The following is an 18269-nucleotide window of genomic DNA, read 5'->3' as shown; positions in this document are numbered from 1 at the left end:
CCTGAGCCTTCCCGGAGCATTCATTGAGTCCCGTTGCATATCGGAAGTCGTCGAAATGTTCGATCCACGCCGGCCACTCTGACGTGCGGTCAAAGTCCAGCGGTGGCGGTTGCTGCAGTCCATGCAGCCGTATTGAAGGCGTCTTCGACATCGTGGATGGAAGGTGCCTGGCTCAGTGGGAAGATTCTTGACCATCTGACATCATGTCGTAGACGGCCACTTCTGACACCATGTCGTGTTAGCCCAGGCAGGGAGGGGCGCAGCCGCACCCGCGCCGGAACGCTGCCCGAGAAAGCAGTCCAGACACCGCGCTCCCAAGCGACGAAAAATGACGCCCGTTTATTCTCGCACTCCGCGTTTATACACTTGCGCCACAGATCCACTATCGCAGTCGCAGCTGCCAGCCAAGCCAAGCCAAGCCAAAACAGATAACAGCACAGGGGTTAGGTGTCCACAATATGTGTGATACATACAGCACATTTCCTTTCGCTTAAACCGCTTTTTATTATTATTATTATTATTAGTATTGCGAAAACAATACTACTCTAGGTTTCGAGCCTTCAGCGTAGCGCGACCGGTAGTCACGTCTTACCCACGTGACGCTGTGAAGTCACACCCAGCGTGACATTAGGGTGAGAGCTGGGCTTCCAACTGAAGCGGTAGGCAGGAGCTGCCAACTTGGTCTCTCGTTTCACATGGGACGGTTATGTCAGAATCAGCCAGCCAGGACCCTGGCATTCACGTTACCCCTATAGGCGACTAAGGCACGTTCATACGGCTTGGTTAAAGCGGGGCTTTATATGTGGGCTGAGGAAAAAGAAAAAGAGAAGAAGAAGAATGCTCGGTCACCCGCAGCTAATGCTTTTGCTCAATATTTGGTTCAGCAGTGTTGAACCCTTGTAATTTTTTTTATTATTATTATTATTATTATTATTATTATTATTATTATTATTATTATTATTATTATTATTACTATTATTATTATTATTATTATTACCACACGTGTAGTTCAAAGTCAAACCGCGGCTTAAACTGACCTTGATTAATGTGAGCAGTAGAGCTAACACTGAAGAACCCGTTCGCGGGGCACATGAGACCTACTTAACTGTCTAAGTTTTCACTAAACATAAATATACCCCTGTGGTCTGTTTTTTCGCAGCGAAAGCAGCAGTCAATGATGGTTTGACACTGGCCAGTGGTCAATAGATGAGATATCTTGGAAACAGCCTAACCAGACTCCCTACACTTTGAAGCATTATTCATACACAGCAGAATAACGTGATCCACATTTTAATAAAGCTGTTCGAAATTTCGCCTCGGCCACAACGGTGTGTCTGCAGGTACTGGAGTCAGCGAAGAAAGAAATCCAGCGTGCACTTTGAGCCACAATTTCAGCCTTCACGCTCCTCAAGCCGGGATAGCATATCTTCGTGCAGCGCTACCATCGTGGGTTCCGACGCTGAGGACTCCACCGGAGACGACGAAAGCGGCTGCTGCTCACAAACAGGTGAGGCGACGCCTGAGCATACAGGTAGCTAGGATGCCTGGAATATCTTGATGGATGTGCTCCGGCGGGGATCCACTGAAAAAGTGCGCTTTTTCTTTGTGTTGAGAACTATTGAAGGGATGTGGTGGCCACCACCATAAAGACTGAGCTCTTTTTTTGTGCGCGACGTTCGCATTTCGTCAATGTTTGTCCAGTCCTGCTTAGGAGCATTCCTGTGCCCGAAATAGTAGGCATGCGACATAGCTGGACACTGATTGGTCGGCGGGTAGTGTGACGTCACGAGAGCACGCGACATGACTGCACACTTTTGAAGTGGGAGTTCTTCTACAGTTCACCGGGACATTGGATACCGAGGCATATCAAACACACTACCCTTATCCAAGCATATTCCAAGGGTTTTGTTAAATCGTACTTCATGTTGCTGCGAAACATTCAAAGCTCTGTTGTTTTTCTACCATTCGCCGGAATGCAGCCTTATCACTCTGATTATGGCGCGCGGATCAATTCTTTATTCTTTGTTTGCTCATGCTCGTTGTCGCGAGACTGAGCTTTGTCAGCTTTTTCGCGCATGATGCGCCGAGATGTGTCTGAAGATTCCGGCCACTCGCTTGTAGTTCTGCAATGTTCAAGGTGGTGCTAGTCACCTTCTGCGGCTGTATCTAGATGTTTCTTCGCCCCCTTTATATTGTGCGTGGAGTGAGTGAGTGAGTGAACTTTATTAACTGCTCGGGGATCTTTTTCTTTGCCTCTTCAACCGAGGCTGACGAGCGGTTGGCGCCCCCAGTCCAGGGCAACACTGGCTTTCGCCAGTTTGCGAGCTCTTGTGACCAGGTAGAGCTGAGCCTCCGGGTCAGAGCTGGCCAGCAAAGCCTCCCACTGTCTTTCATTTGGGTTTTCAATTTTTTTGTAGTTGATGTGAGCTGCATTCCCATGTTATGTGGTACCGGGTAGGGGTCTTCCCGCACCACGGGCACTCATCTCTGAATGTCTTGGGATGCATCATGTGTAATATGTATAAATTAATGAAGGTGCCCGTCTGTAGCCGCCTCAGATCTATGGCCTCCTCGTTGCTGAGCTTTTTATGCGGCTCCGGATACACTTTCCGCAAGCCTCTGTAGTGTTGTAGTAATGTGGTGTAGTCAGGGTCAAGCGGAATCAGGTCTTCTGTCGCGAGACTGTTGGGCGCACGGTAGGTTGCATGTCCTCGGGCTACCCTGTCTGCGTACGAATTCCCCGTGATCCCTGCATGCCCCGGAATCCACACTAGTGTTTGAGTGTATTGTTTTGTTGGCTCGCTTGTGGAAGTAAGGATTTGGTGCACTACCTTAGATAATTTACCCCGTTGAAAATTTCTGCACGCGGATTGAGAGTCCGACAGTATCGTCAGACTCTCTCCCGTTTCTCTTCCTTGCCTCATGGCCAGTGCGATAGCCACTTCCTCTGCCTCCGTGACTGTACAGTTTTGGATCGAGGCGCTAACTACCTCCCGGCCTTCGCAGTCTGGGACCGTGGCTATCGCCCTCTTTGCGCTGGTTTCGTATAAGGCTGCGTCGGTGAACCTAGACGTGTCTTGTTGGCCGAATGTTTTTTCATAATACTCTGCCCTTGCCTGCCTCCTTCCCGTGCGTGGACGTGTGCGACGGGGATTCTTTGTTCGACGACCGCCGAACACGATTGTTGATATCGCCGCCGCCAATTCCTTAGATCATTTGCGGGCGCAAGTCAGCCCAATAAAGAGTTTCATTCAAGTTCAACGCCACTGTTTTCGTTTGTGGCTACTAGGCCTGTCATCTCTACGTGGCATCTGGTGGAGGTGCTGCCATTTGAGATCCGACCTACCCCTTCAAGCGAAGACCTTAGAATCGTTCCCTTTTGTCCTGGCGGACCAGCCTGCAGCACACCGAGCCAGCCGCCGACTTCAAGGGCCCTAACCCGAACACTGCTGCCGGACCCCGTTTTACTCCTGAAGAAGGCCCCAACATTGCCAATAGACGTACACAGTACCGTTTTCTTCCTGCAGCCCCAGTTCCCCCCCCCCCCCCTCTTTTCCAAGGACTGCCCAATGAAGATGCGGAAGACTAGATGGACCTTCTCTACCGAACGAAGCTGCGAAACTTAGGCAAGTCTACTTTGCTCTTCAAGGACCTGCCAGAGCCTGGTTCGAAAATCATAAAACTTCTTTGAAACATTGGGAAATGACAGCCTTTGCAAGTTCCGTCCAAAAAAAAGAGACATGGTCCTCCTCTAATTAAGAATTCAGCTCCCAACTGAGCCACTCTTGGCATGCGTTGAAGAGATGAAGCGTCTCTTTGGCCGCACAGATCCCGGCATGACAGAGGAAACGAAGGTGAACCTGTTGATGCGCGATGTGAAAGATAGCTTTTTGCAGGTCTACGTCGCCAGCCGCTAAAGACTGTTACTGAATTCTGCCAGGAAGCAGCGAATATCGAAAAGACCTTGGTAGCACGGATGCGACTCTACAACCGGCCTCTGGAAACGCTGTCTGCAAGCCACTACGAAGGATCACCTACAAGCAGACAGCTTCCGAGATCTCATCCGCGAGATCGTTTGGGAAGAACTGCACCGGCTGCTTGAATCCTTCCAACAACCTCAAGTAGCGACACTTGCGGACGTCGTCCTTGAAGAAGTGCAGCAGGGGCTTGGGAGTCCTGCCTTGACGGATACAATGCAGCAACCCCAAGCTATGAACTAAGCCGCTGCCGCACGCCGTCTACACCCCAACGCTACCTACCAAACCCCCCTCGACGCCAGCAGGCTCCACCCACTGCCGCCACTTGGACCCCGCCTGCCAAGTCTACGAACGATACTCAAGTCCCAGGAAATGCGACGCCTGGAGAACATCTTAAAACCAGCCACTCTGCTTCCATTCTAGTGAGACTGGCCACATCTCCCGTCACTGTCCCTATAGTCGTATCGGCCTGCGTGGTTCCGCCATCGACGCCCCACGAACCAGTCCTGGCCAGCGACCAGAAGAAATCAACCACTTCCTCCGGAGGGGAGAATACGCGTCGCCAAGACGGCTGTCACACTCCCCATCGCCATACAAGGCATGGTTTGCGTCGCCGGGACGCGGTTACGTGCAAGGAAGGTTCCTTATTCCTTGCAGGGGTAACTAAAGGCAGCAACTTTTGGAGGTTAGGCTACTCAACTTCGAAAAACCGAAGATACTCCGCTGCCAGCGACGATCGACGACGACTCCGCTCTTACGACGATGAACCTTGTGATGACTATATTGACGATCACGCGCCCAGGCTCTAAAGTGACCCCGCCGCTATGTACGATGACAACATCGACAACACGACCAGTGTGCAAACAGACACCCTAGCCCAGTCAAGTGACAACGGTGTGCACCAACCGTGTCCTCAATAAACGGCGGAGCCGAGATCGGACACCAAGGTCCACGTGCAATGCGAGGACGCGAACAAGCTACTTGGAAGTTGCTGTCGATGGTCGCACACCAGAGCTGACTATTCAGTCATCATCAGTGGACCATTCGCCTCCGAGCTTAGAAAACTAACGACCACTTTGGATAGCTCGTTGATTCGCACCGCTGGGGGCAACCTTATTTATTTATTTCAGATACCATCAGTCTGTTTAGGGCCAAGATAGGAGTGATTTAAAAGTAGTACAGACGACGACTACGAAATCATGTGCGAATGAAATTTCTGATTATTTAGTCACCTTGTTCCAAACATCGCTTAATTCGGCATGCTCGCCAAATGACTGGAAAAATACTAATGTTGTCCCAGTGGATAAAAGCGGTTCGAAAACGTCTGTTGTTAATTACCGACCGATTTCTCTGACTAGCCCATTTCTCTGACCCATTTCTTTGACTAGTCCCGAAAGAAAAAGCTGCTCAACCTAGTAGGCTACGGACAAGGGCTGGAGCGGGACCAGTGTTGAGAACGACCTGATTGGTAGAAAAGCCTCCCTTGACGGATATTTGCTCCTTCATTCTTAATTTGTAACTGACTGCAGTGGTTGTAATAGAACCGTAGCCTTGGCAGTCCTTTCGTTTTCTCTCTCTCTGCCCTCTATGGGTACTACAGAATAACAGATGCACAACCCTTGCCAGCTCCCTCTTTTTACTATGCTTTCATGCCAGAATGCATGGCAGTGCTATTCAGCCCTTTTGTTTTTTAATTCCTTCTATCCATGAATAATAACAGTCTACTTAGCGTAACACAGTCGCACACAAGACAGAGGACACCACCAGCACCTATTACAACTGTTAAGCGGAAAGCAGCCGATATACATAGCCTACTCAGGTGATGCGCACGGGTACAAGGCAACATAGAAGCAGCACCAATTTTATCAAACTATGTGTAAGAGAAATTTTTGTTCAGCCTTATAAAAAAAAACAATTTGTTTACACAGCTGAAACCTGCTTTTTTATATGGAGGGCTTCTAGAGTTTCATGAGCCGTTACCCACAGTATTCACAATTGATGCGAGCCCTACAGTACAAATCGCTCACCCTCATTGTTAATGTCTTTTGCATGTTCCCTAAGTTGGCCATTAAAGCAGAGTCCTGCCTGTCCACAACAGGATTTTTCTACATGACAGTATAATTTCATAGACGGTGGTGCACTTTACGAAATGCTGGCCATTTCTCTTCTGACAGCCGACCTGTTTGCTTTCGTATCTTATGTGATGACTTAGCTGAGCAAGATTTCAGGGGCCAGGGAATACCACCTATACATTAAACAGGTTTGAGCACTGCCAGCGACACTTCAGTTTTTCTTTGAGGCTGAACAGCTATTACTCTCATACCTGCTTTGGAAAGATTGGTGTTGTTTTCCTGTTGCCTTGTACATGTGCCCATCAGCAGCGAAAGCTATCTGGCGACTGCTTTCCCCTGAATAAACAATTGTATTAAGTGCACGTGGTGTCCTCTTTCTTGCGTGTGTGTAGCGCTAAATAACCTTTTTTTTATGTCTGAAAACCAACAAGCTCAGCAGTCAACTTCCTTCTTTTCATACCAGCAGAATATGAAGAACAGCACCGTGTGCAATACTGAATTTTATTCTCTTTTATTTTTGTTGTGCCTTCTGTACTCCTCGCAAGCTACTTGCTGCACTACAAAAGGTAAGGGCGGTGTGTGCCATCATGGTTGAGCCATGCAGCCCTTATTTTTTGTGGTACTGCAGACAGCTTTTGAGATGGAATATAGTGGTACAATAACAGGGATGCAAAATTCCATTTTTTTTTGCGTATGGTGCCTTCTAGTGTTTCTTGTAGAGTGATGTCACCCTTACCTGCTTCCTTTTCCTTACAGTGCTTTCTAGTTACGATAGGAAAATGCAACTCTGACATACATGCAGCCATTTAATTGCTTTTTCAATGCATTCTAGTCATACTAACAGGAACAGCAGCAGTGAAGCATAGTCTTGGATTATTTTTTGCAGTGTGGATGTTTTAATGGGTTCGATGTCGTGCCTAATGCTGAAGTGTCTACATAGTTTCCACCAGATGTATGTATGACTAGCATTCAGTGTTTGACATGCATGCACATATAGTATGAAATGCAACACTGGTGATGATGGTCCTTTGTGAAAGCACCTTTTTCTGTATACTTTATACTTTATACACAATACCTACAGCGCCCTCACAGGGGTATTATTGTACTGAAGCTGTTCCGCTTGAATTTGTTGCTTTGTTTTATTTAACCACTCAACCAGTTTTGTACCCTTGTGCATACCCATCCCTGTTTATTTCTAGCCATTTCCTGTTCTTGTTTGGACTATGGATGCTTTCATTGTTTTTTTAAAGTGGTAATTTTAAGTTTGGAGAGAACTGCATTATTATCTTGTCATTTTCATACTACTGGTAGTGCCTAGTGCCTGTAGTGCACATTGTTGAAAAAATCAAATGTATGATTTATGCATTTTGTTTCCTAGCATCTTGGGCAGTTATTGCCAAATCTCCCAAAGAACACCTAACAATTGCTGTACACCGTGCAGTGTGGCATGTTTTGTAACAAAAAGATGTACAGATCTCACTTACTGTTCGCAGTTTAATGTCTGTGAGGATGAATGACAATGTGCATCATTCCTTTCATGTCATGTGTTCATGAGTTGGCTCTTTCTGGTGTTTTCTTCCTTAGTACAATATTAGGCTTCGGAGAACCGCATTTTGTCATTTGCATACAGCTGCTTCTGGCTTTCTTTGCTTTTAACATGTCAGATTTTTTAGGTTGTCTCTTTGCAATGCATAATGCTCAGGCAATTAGAAAGTTTTGCGTTTACTCATGTCATTTTCAAGCATTGGGTGCAGTTACTACCTAACTGATGGCTGTTCACCGTGAAATGTGGCATGCTTTGTAATAAAAAACGTACTGTTCTCCTTAACTAGACAAGAGTTGAAGTGTGTGAGAAATAATGATCTAAATTGTGCACCAAAGTTTAGCTTCCATCAAAACTGAATCGGGTAATAGAGCGCATTTGGCAAGCACTCGCAGATTATGCCTAGCAGCTTACCGGTATCGCTAAAGAGGAAAGTATAAAACAGTTGCATCTTACCTGTACTCACCTATGGGGCTGAAACGTGGAGGCTAACCAAGAGAGTTGTACTTAAGTTGAGGACAACCCAGAGGGCTATGGAACGAAAAATGGTAGGGGTAACATTAAGAGATAGAAAACGTGCAGAGTGTGTCAGAGAAATAACTCAAGTTACCGACATTCTAGTGGAAATTAAGAAGAAGAAATAGACATGGGCAGGACATGTAGTGCGAAGAGAGGATAACCGATGGTCGCTGAGGGTAACAAACTGGATTCCAAGGGAAGGAAAGCGTAGCAGGGGGCGGCAGAAAGTTAGGTGGGCGGATGAGATTAAGTTCGCAGGGGTCAAGTGGATGCAGCTAGCACAGAACCGGGTTAAGTGGAGAAATATGGGAGAGGCCTTCGCCTTGCAGTGGGTATAATCAGGCTGATGATGATGATGATGATGATGAGAACTGAATGTCTGAAAGAGCACTGTGAGTAGTAATGTGAGTATGTTCATAAGACATTCCAAGCCGGCCACATCTCGCAGTAATCATGAATCGACAAAGTTCGAACTGTCGATTCATAACTACTGCGAGATGTGGCCTACATGCCGGCTTGGAATGTCTTATGCACATAATCACATCACTACTCACAGTGCTCTTTCACCAAAGCATTTTTAGAATTCTTATAGTATAACCTTTTAGTATCTACAAGATTTCTTCTTGCACATATTTCAAGCCGGCGTATAGATTAAACTAGCACTTTTGTAAATAAGATATACACGACTATAAGAAGTCTGAAGAACTCCGTATGTCTCTAAAGGTTGTCTCTGAGTGAGCTACAAAATGTTCTTGAAAAACATCTTGTAGCTTGAATAGGTGGAGCGTTAGCCCAGCTTCAGGCTCTCTGATAAGGAAAGTGTCTTCAACGTCCAGATGCGACAGGCACTTCTGCAGGAACACCGCTGCCTCGCGCTGCCAAGTCCCTCGTTCGGAGACAATGACTTGGCAATGAAGAAGATGGCAAGGCTGGATGCCTTGGATGTCTTGACAGAAGAGGCTAGTCTTGATAGGCCAGCGCGTTCACGAAGCTGCATTGCCTGCTCCTGCACTTTCGATGGTTTCATTGATTTCATTTTTTTGAAGTTGGCTAGGACAGGATATGTCTGTATCGCCTTCCTACACGTCCCGTCCGTTTGAGCTGTTCATTCCTTCCATTCATCAATTTTGTATTCTTTGTTTGTGCATGCTCGTTATCGCGAGACGCAGATTTATCAGCTTTTTATTGCATAAGTTGCGTCGAGATGTGTCTCGAAGATTCCGACCACTCGCGTGTGCTTTTGCACTGTTCCAGATTGTACTGTTTACCGTTTGCGGCTTTATCTCGATGTTTCTTTGCCGTCTTTAAATTTAGCGTTTACGTGTGCGACGGGCATTCTCTGTTCAACGACCACCGAGCACGATTGTTGCTATCATCGTCGCCGATTGCTTAGGTCTTTTGCGGGCGCAACTCAGCCCAATAAGGAGTTTCATTCAAATGCAACGCCAGTGCCTTCATTTGGGACTACGTGACATTTAGGTCGGGTTGTCTTTTACATGGTGTGGTAGATTACGACTTAGTAGCAGCGGCCCGAAACCGAAACGCAATTGAAAACCGATTTGTCATAGCTCATCTAATTCAGATTTGTCTAACAACGCTTAATCGGCCCTTGTTCTTCTTTCGCGCCTGTGAGCGGCACATTTGACACCTGCAATTTGTGGCTAGCAACAGAATGCGAGCAGTCTACGCAGCATCTCGTTTGTTTCAGTGCCTTCCCCACTACTCGCTTTGTAAAGGGAAACGTTTCAATGCTTAGGTTTGTTTGCGCTTCGCGATTGACACTACTTTTGGGGAGTGATTCACTGTGGTGAATGCACCATTCATTCCGAAAAAGAAAAAATACAGGCATTCGTTCACTCATTTCTTGTGGAATGTCGCCAGCTGCGGGACACATCCTCTAGCTCATTTGAAATGCTGAGCTCCTACGAAAGCTACAGAATGAGAGAGGGAAAGAAAGTGTTGTGGAAAACAGCTTTATTTTTGAACATCTGATGATCTCTGCTGCACCCTATCGTCAGCACCAGGCTAAATGATGAATGATCTTAAATAGAAGAGATCTTAAATACTTGTTGCGGGGATGAGAGGCAGCACGATCTTAGATCAGGAAGGTCTTTCCAAGCGCTTTTGTTCTTCGTTCAGTTCAACTGCTAATGGACGCTCCCTGAAGAAATGGCAGCCGTTCACATCAGATCTTATCGTAGGTGAATTTAGGCAATAGGGCGCCATACTTACTTGAAGGGCGCAGGTACCGATGGATATTGTTTACATTCGTCTTTCAGAAGCTTGCGTTTTTGGAGCACGGCTATAAGCATAAATAAATTGATAAGCTGTAACACAATTCCCAAATCAGCATTGTGTGAAGTTCGTCTTACCGTCGCAGGAGCACCTGCCCGCCAAAGGGCGTCCGTTGGAACCACAGCGTCCACCAGCTCCGCCAATCAGCAGAGCAGCCAGGAACACAAGTGGGCGGAGGAGGTTGATTACATCGGCGCTGTGATCGGCACGGGCATCGAGAATTGTGACGTCACGTGTGACGTCAACGGTATCTCTTTACTTGGCCTCCCTTCATCCGATGACGACGACCTGCGGCTTCCCAACAGCGCAGCGCGGGCTGCGTCGCCTCTCAGCCCAGCTGTCCGAGGCAGTGCTCGTCGAGGCCTTAGATGCAGCGCGGCGCCCATGGTCACTGCGCGCCACAGGCTCGCCCAGATGTCGTTTAGGCTGGACAATGTTGCAGACTGATAACCAGACCACGACAGCTTGTGTCAGGCTATGAGCGCCTCTTGCACAACGTTCAGTTGCATGTGACAAGCAGAGTAGACAGTGATCAATACCCTAAGAATGAAACGGTTTTATTCCATAAAAATTATTTTGGGAGTGCTACTGGCCCACTAATCAAAATATAACTCAAAAACACTCATAGCGCAAGAAAATAATTACACACACACAAAATAAAAAATCGGGTATTCGATGTACGGACTATGTACAAGAAGGACAAGGAAGAAGCGCAGGTGATATCTTCTTCCTTGTCCTTCGTTTCCGCGCTGTTATTCCTTAAAAAATGTACCAACTAGCTCAACTCTCCATTTTATGTAACTATATAGGAGCGTCTCTTTTGAAACGGATCGGGACAGTTTCCACCATGCTCGGCTTTTTTATATCTTAAAGGTTGTTATGAATCTGAACGATTCAGTCACCAGTTAATTTTTATTTCTACCCCTAGTATCCTTGTCGTTTTTCTGATTATCAGCATTGTCAGCCACCAAAAATGCAGGATTTTTTTTGCGAACTTGCACCGCAGGTTCATTCACCCGACTACTGGTGTCTTTAAGCTGATGGCCTTATTGAGAGTTACTCTGCCTAAGTCGACATATGGATGCCATCACATTCGCGTATAAGACGGTCAGTCCTTTCTAGAGATTTATGACACATTGAACATATGCTATCTTCATTGTTAGATATCTTTTGTAGCTGCGTGCTTAGGGCACTGATATCTAGCTTCAAAAAGTAGAGCAATGCCTCTTGAGTCATCAAAGAAAGATTCCTTCCTGATCTGCCTTTTTCAGAATCAAAATGTTTCTGCACTCTATTTCTTTTTCATAGAATTTATCCAATCTTTAGCGAGTGTTTTTTTACCTGTTGTTCAACGCTGTTTATTTGCAACAGGGTGGCCATGCGGGCTAGTTGGTTTGAATCAAGCATACTGCAACCAGCGAACGAAACGGAACACAAGAAGGAGTACACAGGACAGCGCTGGACTAACAACTGAAGTTTTAACCAACATCCTCCCCCCCCCCCCCCCAACCAAAATGCATCGACACAGGGAAACTTCTTTTTACTTTTTCCGCCTACACGCATACACTGTTTTTTATCAACCTATATTCTTTATCCGTAAGGAACTGAGATGGAGCGCTAACGCACTTATCACTGCCTTGCAACCTAATGTGAAAGGCTTCCAGTATTTCCCTTTCCTCTTTCCTTTTCCTAGTATGGAAATCTTGTCTAAAGTGACGCGGAAGGTTATTTGGGTCTGACACACTTTTCAAGGAATTATTGTGTTCGCGTGCCCGGTCATTCACACATCTACCGGTCTGGTCGGTGTAAATCCGGCCGCAAGAGAGGGTTATCTGGTCCACGACACGTGTTGAACACCCGACAAACTTGTTCAGATGCTTGACAGTGCAGCTGTTGGTAGCTTTTCTTTCTCTGCCTTTCGCAATTCTCGAGAACAGACCAGAAAGCTTAGTGGGTGCAGAGAATACCACAGTCACGCCGTGCCGTTGTGCCACTTTCTTGAGATTATGTGAGATGCCATGCAAATAAAGCACTACCGCGACTTTCTTCTTTTCAAGCCTAGCATATTCCGAAACCCCCCCATTTTCTTTTTTGCAGCACGGACTCGGCAACTGCACGCAGAATGTCAGCCGGATAGTCTGCGTCACTTAGACGAAGTACCTATTCACGAAAACTATCATTCATCACATGAGGGCAGCTTTTCTGCAGGGCATTGCTCAAGCAAAGTCTGGCTATACCTCGTTTGACTAACTTAGATGAGGCATAAGGCAAAAGCGCCTTCTTACTTCTGGGTGAATAGCTCCAGCAGATTTAAGTCTAAAAAACGAATAGAATTGTCACTCGGCAGTTCATGGGTAAAATTAAGAGCTCCACCACACGCATGAAAGACATTCAACTGTTGTATTTCTTGGGTTGTGCCGAAGGCAGCCGCGTGACTGCGTTCCTGTCGCTCACGCTTCTCTCCCTTTTCTGTAACCCTCTCAGCACGAGAGGTTTAAAATCTCGGCTCTGGGCAATAAACGTTGTTGTTCACTGCCGACCAGCGCTCGTGTTGCAGCGCGTGTTCGCGCTGGCTTTACTACAGTGGCGACGAGTTCGAAAATTACCCGCGCGGTAAAAGTTGAAGCCGACAGCCTGCCGCAACGTGAAGCACCGACGAGAGCTATGACCAGCCTGCAGCTCCCGACTTTCGACGACGCATCAGATAAGTGGAAAGCGTACCTTGCAAGGGCTGAAGCCTATTTTGAAGCCAATGCTATTACCGACCCAAGACGGCAGCGAGCCTTGCTTGTGGCAGCACTCAGCACGCAGACTGTTCAAGTGTTGGCGGGACGAATTGCACCTCGGATGCCGAATTCCCTCACTTATGACGAAGCAGTCGCAGCTTTAAACAGCTACTACGACCCGAAGCGTCACGAGATAGCGGAGAGCTATAAATTTTTTACCCGTTGTCAAAAAGAGGGTGAGGCAATGCAGGCATTTCTGGTCGAAATACGGCGCATAGCAGACGGCTGCAATTTTGGGACTGCGCTAGACCGGATGCTGAGGGATAGAATTGTTTGCGGTGTACGCTCAACTAACCTACGCAAGCAGTTACTACTGGCGAAGAAAGACTTGACGCTGGAGGAGGCTGAAACGCTGGCAGTAGCAGCAGAAACAGCAGAGAACGATGCAAACGATAATAATGCAGAACAACCAACTGTGCTAAGAACAAGGTATATGTACTTCCGCCATGCTAAGAATGCAAGCCAGTCATCGCTCTTCATCGCGAGATAATCATACAGCGGCTCAGTGGAAGAGTGCGGACGATGTGGAAGCGCCAAGGAAGCGCGACACACAGTGATAACGCCTGCCGCTGGGCTAACGCACGATGTTTCCGCTGCAGGCAACGCAGTCATTTGGCAAAGAAATGCTACAAGGCCAGAACAGATGGAAATGCTGCTAGGCGAACTACGAGTGTCAAGGCACTGACAGTCTGGCAACGAGAGCACGGATGAGGCACACGTCTGGGCGTTAATTTCGAAAAAAAAAAAAACGGGTTGGAACCACCGTTTCGCCGCACATTTCGGTGGGGGGAAATAGATCTGGAAATGGAAGTGGACACAGGATCCCCGGTGTGCGTCATATCACGGAACGTTTATGACCGACACCGAACGCAGTGGCCACGCTTGAAAACGCCACATGTGAAGTTGTCATGTTACGCGGGACAACTGCCGGTGCTTGGCGAACTCGAACTTCCGGTGCGATACAAAAACGTGTCGGTAACCTGTCCACTTATTGTGCTTGACTGTTCAGGACCGAGCCTGTGCGGTCGCGATCTGATTGCAGCACTTGGCAGGACGGGCGTTCCGATGACAGAACTCACTGCAAGGCGGATGTAAAATGGTGGCGAAGGCTGAGCCCAAAAACGGTCTAGCGCGACAGCAGCACAGCCATTTTGGGGGGGGGGGGGGGGGGGCGAAGCACTTAGATAATGAAATTCAAAAGCACAAATAAAAACGCTATAAAACAACATAAAGAAATAAATATTTTAATGCCACGTTTTATAAAATAGGTAAACTATTTCAGCAAAACATTACGCCGCATTTTTATACTTTTTGCAACGTTCTTGTTGCGCCCCCTGTTGATGAGAGTGCGGTGCATTTGCAGCTTGACTTTGCAGGCCTTGTTTCGGCACCCGGCCACAGTGGCCGCGGGAGCTCACGAAGCGGTTTCTTATCGCCAGTCTCGAAATGCCCCTTTTGCGAAGTTTTCGTCGCCCTTGCGCGTCGCTTCTCTGTCACCGTTTTGTAAAATTTGCACCCCGCCGCACCACTGCGGCAGTTTTCTCGGTTTTTTTTTCGTTTCCTTCGAGGTGCGGCCAGTGCGAAGTCTTTTTCCGTCCTTGCACGCTTCGCGCTGTTCTTTTGAAGCGCTTAGTGCTTTATTTCAAGATGAGCTTGCGGCGTGTGAAGAAACGATGCACCGTGGCACACTGCTACAGCATGGACAGTGCCGTCGGTGTGAAGCTACACCGCTTCCCGCTGGATTTTCACAGGCGTGCTCTTGTCAGTGTCGTCTGCTACGAGGCGTCTGCTCTAGGTATGCTCCGGATGCTTTCGTTGGGCTGTGCGCTGCTGTTTCTGTAACCAGTTCGTGCGCACGTGGCTTCATGTTTTTGGCAATATTTATGTACTACAACTACAGGGCACACACTTTAAGTGCTGAGCTGTGCGAAAGAGGCCCACCATTTGTCTGATTTATGGTGAGTTTCATGCAGCCGGCTGTCACCAGCGTTAACTTGATACCGGGCTCTCAGGAGCAACCACGCGCATGCCACTGACCGGAAGGCCAATTTAAAAGCAATTGTGCTGCCTGACAAATCTGAGCACAACACTGTTTAGTTTTCCAACACCGCGAAGCCAATTTGACCCTCTCAACTGGTAGTATCGAAATTCAGCCACGTGTATATGCGCGGCTTTAACTGAATTCACTCAGCAGGAGTTACTGCCTGTCTTGTTATTGCTATTCTGCATATGCATGACCGTTAGGGTAACTTTAAACGCACTTCATTCTCGTCAATCTTAACCATAGAAAAGTATAGCTACCCGCATGGCATGAGGACGAGCGTACGTAACCGCACTCTTAGGCGCTGAGAGTTTGGGGCGAGCATTTACTACCATAGTTCAGATATAATGGAAGTATATTGTACTGCAGTTAGCATTTACAGGAATAATGACGCATTGGCGTTTGGAGTATGCAGTATTCCTGACGACGCAATTGTGAATAACATGCACGTTGCATCACGTCCCGGTGCCGAGCGTGGGTGCAGTTCTGCCACAACGTCAGCCTGGAGTAGAAGACACCATGGCAGCTGCGAGACTTGTGGGTTTGTTCCAAGCACTTCGAACCGTCTGCGTATCTGTCGTCAAAAAGGCTGCGACCCATGTTGATGCGCCTACTTATGTCATGTCATGTTTGCCTCAGTTGAAGCTGTCCTAGCACTATCTTCTATGCTTTTCAATTTCCTACCTGGCAACGTTCGTGGAACTGCAGGGCTTTTTTCTATCCGCACTGTGACCATTGAGATGAATAGTCAGCTTAAAGAAACCACTGCTTGAGCTGCCTGTGACGCGTATTTTTTGTTGGTGTGCTTTATCACTGTATTTGTTTGGTTGCTGTAATCAACCATGAATATGAAAACCATACTTGCCGTACACTGTATTGCAAACTGTGCACTTGAGCCTGTGCTTTGTGCATCATACCTTGTACTCAAAAGTACTAGCACCAGTATTTCCACCAAGGTTTCCACTACGAATCATGCATGATTGCATTTTAGCCAGCCAAGGTAAGCCAGCGTCTGAAAGTGTTGCTGCCTTTCTATGCTGCCTTCTTTGCCAGTCACTTTCATTGGGTTCCGAATTGCACATTAGCAAGGCCATAACTAGCACTCGAGCACATTTGACTGGCAAAGGTTTGTGCGCACTGAAAGGCAACCTTCATGAGATACCGGCTTGAAAATGCGGGTTCTATAAAAAGACCACTTTAAAATTCGCGCTAAAAACATACGTATGCGTGACGTCATTCAACGTCACTCATACGTAGTTGCCCCCCAATATCGCGGTGCCCATGAGCCGCCATTTTTTGGACCAATGGGCGTCTATGGAGCCTTCGCTACCATTGTATATCTACCTTGCTCATTGCGCCGGATTCGACAACAAGAAACGCGCCAAGCGACCACATGGTGAACAGACTGCTCGTTGAGTATAAAGATGTCTTTTCGACAGACCAGGGGCTCATCAAGGGACCGCCAGCCAGCCTAAAGCTCAAGGAGACTGCGACGCCGAAGTTCTGTAAGGCCAGATCACTTCCTTACGCCCTCCGTGATAAGTTCTCTCGTGAAATTGATCGGTTATTGTCCCTTGGTGTCTTATCACCCGTGCAACATTCAGAATGGGCTACGCCCATCGTAGTTGTCCTGAAAAAAGATGGCACCGTAAGAATATGCGGAGACCTTAAAGTCACGCTTAACCCGGCTTGTGATACCCACTTCCAGTGTGCATTCCCCACTTCCAGTGGTCGAGGACATATTCGCGAACTTAAATGGAGGTGAATACTTCAGCACCTTGGATTTGAAGGACGCGTACAATCAAGTGCCCTTTGACGAAGCGTCACGCGGACTGTGTGTCATTAACACGCATCGCGGACTTTTTCGTTACAACAGACTTCCGTTTGGAATAGCTTCTGCCCCAGCTATATTTCAAAGAAAGATGGACGCTGTAGTCAATGGGCTACCAGGCGTCCAAGCCTACCTTGATGTGTTAGTGTCCAAAGGCAAATGAGACAACGGAACGCGGCCCAAGAATGTGTTGGAACGATTCCGGGAGCATGGTGTCAAGCTTAGGGCCGACAAATGCAAGTTCCGGCAGACTTCAGTGACTTACCTTGGGCATCGTATAGATCGGCAAGGCCTACACCCTATCGAAAAAAACGTAGACGCCTATATGCAAACCCCGCGCCCAAGTAACGTGAGCGAGCTGCGTTCGTTCCTTGGTATGCTCACGTACTACCACTGCTGGGACTGCTCAGGCCCGACCGTCAGACGCCGCCGATGGCTGCCGCGCGAATTCAACGGTGGGCACTATTCTACAGTAAGTTACGCTAAGTTACAGTACGTGCCAGGGAAACAGCTGCTGACAACAGATGCCTCAGCAGGCTACCAGCGCCGACTACGGAACCGGGGACCGAGGGTGAGCCGCCGGAGTATGTCCTTTCATTGGAATCCCTGGAAGAAGGTATAGTGACGACGCGCGAATTGCAAGAGTTGACGGCCAAAGACCCGAGGTTAGCCAGTGTCACACGCTACATTTTGCATGGATGGCCTAAAACGACTAAAGGAATGGCGAGAGATTTGTTGCCGTTTTTTGATCGTAAGCTGGAGCTATCGTTGGCTCACCGTCTGATCTACTGGGGCAACAGAGTGGTGATACCGCGGAAAGCGCAGGAACGAATGTTGCAGCTGCTACATGAAACCCATTAGGGCTCCTCGGCAATGAAATCAGTCGCGCGTTCATTGTTTTGGTGGCCAGGCCTGGACAGGGACATTCAAAACTTGTCTGCGCAGTGCCGTAACTGCACGCGAACCCTGCGAGACCGCGGACCGGTGGTCTCGTATTCACATCGATTTTGCAGGGCCGTTAGGCGGCAAGATGATACTGATAGTGGTTGATGCCCACACGAAGTGGATTGAAGCAGTACCCTTGCAGCAGGCGAATACCGCTAGTACAATCCGATGCCCCAGTAGCATGTTTTGCCGGTTTGGCGTGCCACGCACAATCGTGTCCGATAATGGCACACAAATCACAAGTCAGGAATTCGCCACTT

At 47.8% G+C, this 18269-nt stretch overlaps 1 protein-coding gene, 1 long non-coding RNA gene and 1 pseudogene across 2 annotated transcripts; 2 read left to right on the top strand and 1 right to left on the bottom strand.

Moving 5' to 3' along the window:
- Positions 1-9961: 9961 nt before the first annotated feature.
- On the bottom strand, positions 9962-10885 carry LOC146180244 (uncharacterized). The gene is made up of 3 exons (XR_014700966.1): positions 10484-10885; positions 10344-10413; positions 9962-10272 (listed from the first exon to the last, which is right to left on the bottom strand). It is a non-coding gene; the product is annotated as an uncharacterized LOC146180244 (long non-coding RNA).
- A 2185-nt stretch (positions 10886-13070) lies between these two features.
- On the top strand, positions 13071-13711 carry LOC146180243 (uncharacterized). The gene has a single exon (XM_084580358.1). The coding sequence runs from the start codon at positions 13071-13073 to the stop codon at positions 13680-13682; it is 612 nt and encodes a 203-aa protein (XP_084436484.1). The 3' UTR covers positions 13683-13711.
- A 273-nt stretch (positions 13712-13984) lies between these two features.
- LOC146180242 (uncharacterized) lies at positions 13985-17925 on the top strand (annotated as a pseudogene).
- The last annotated feature ends 344 nt before the right edge of the window (positions 17926-18269 follow it).

This window comes from Amblyomma maculatum, chromosome 9, assembly GCF_055883805.1.
Source record: "Amblyomma maculatum isolate TAMU_Amacu chromosome 9, ASM5588380v1, whole genome shotgun sequence".
Classification (NCBI taxonomy): Eukaryota; Metazoa; Arthropoda; class Arachnida; order Ixodida; family Ixodidae; genus Amblyomma; species Amblyomma maculatum.
This window is presented reverse-complemented; position numbering and strand designations above follow the sequence as displayed.

Coding starts and splice junctions, on each gene's coding strand:
- LOC146180243 (XM_084580358.1), top strand. CDS start 13,071: ATGACCAGCCTGCAGCTCCCGACTTTCGACGACGCATCAGATAAGTGG.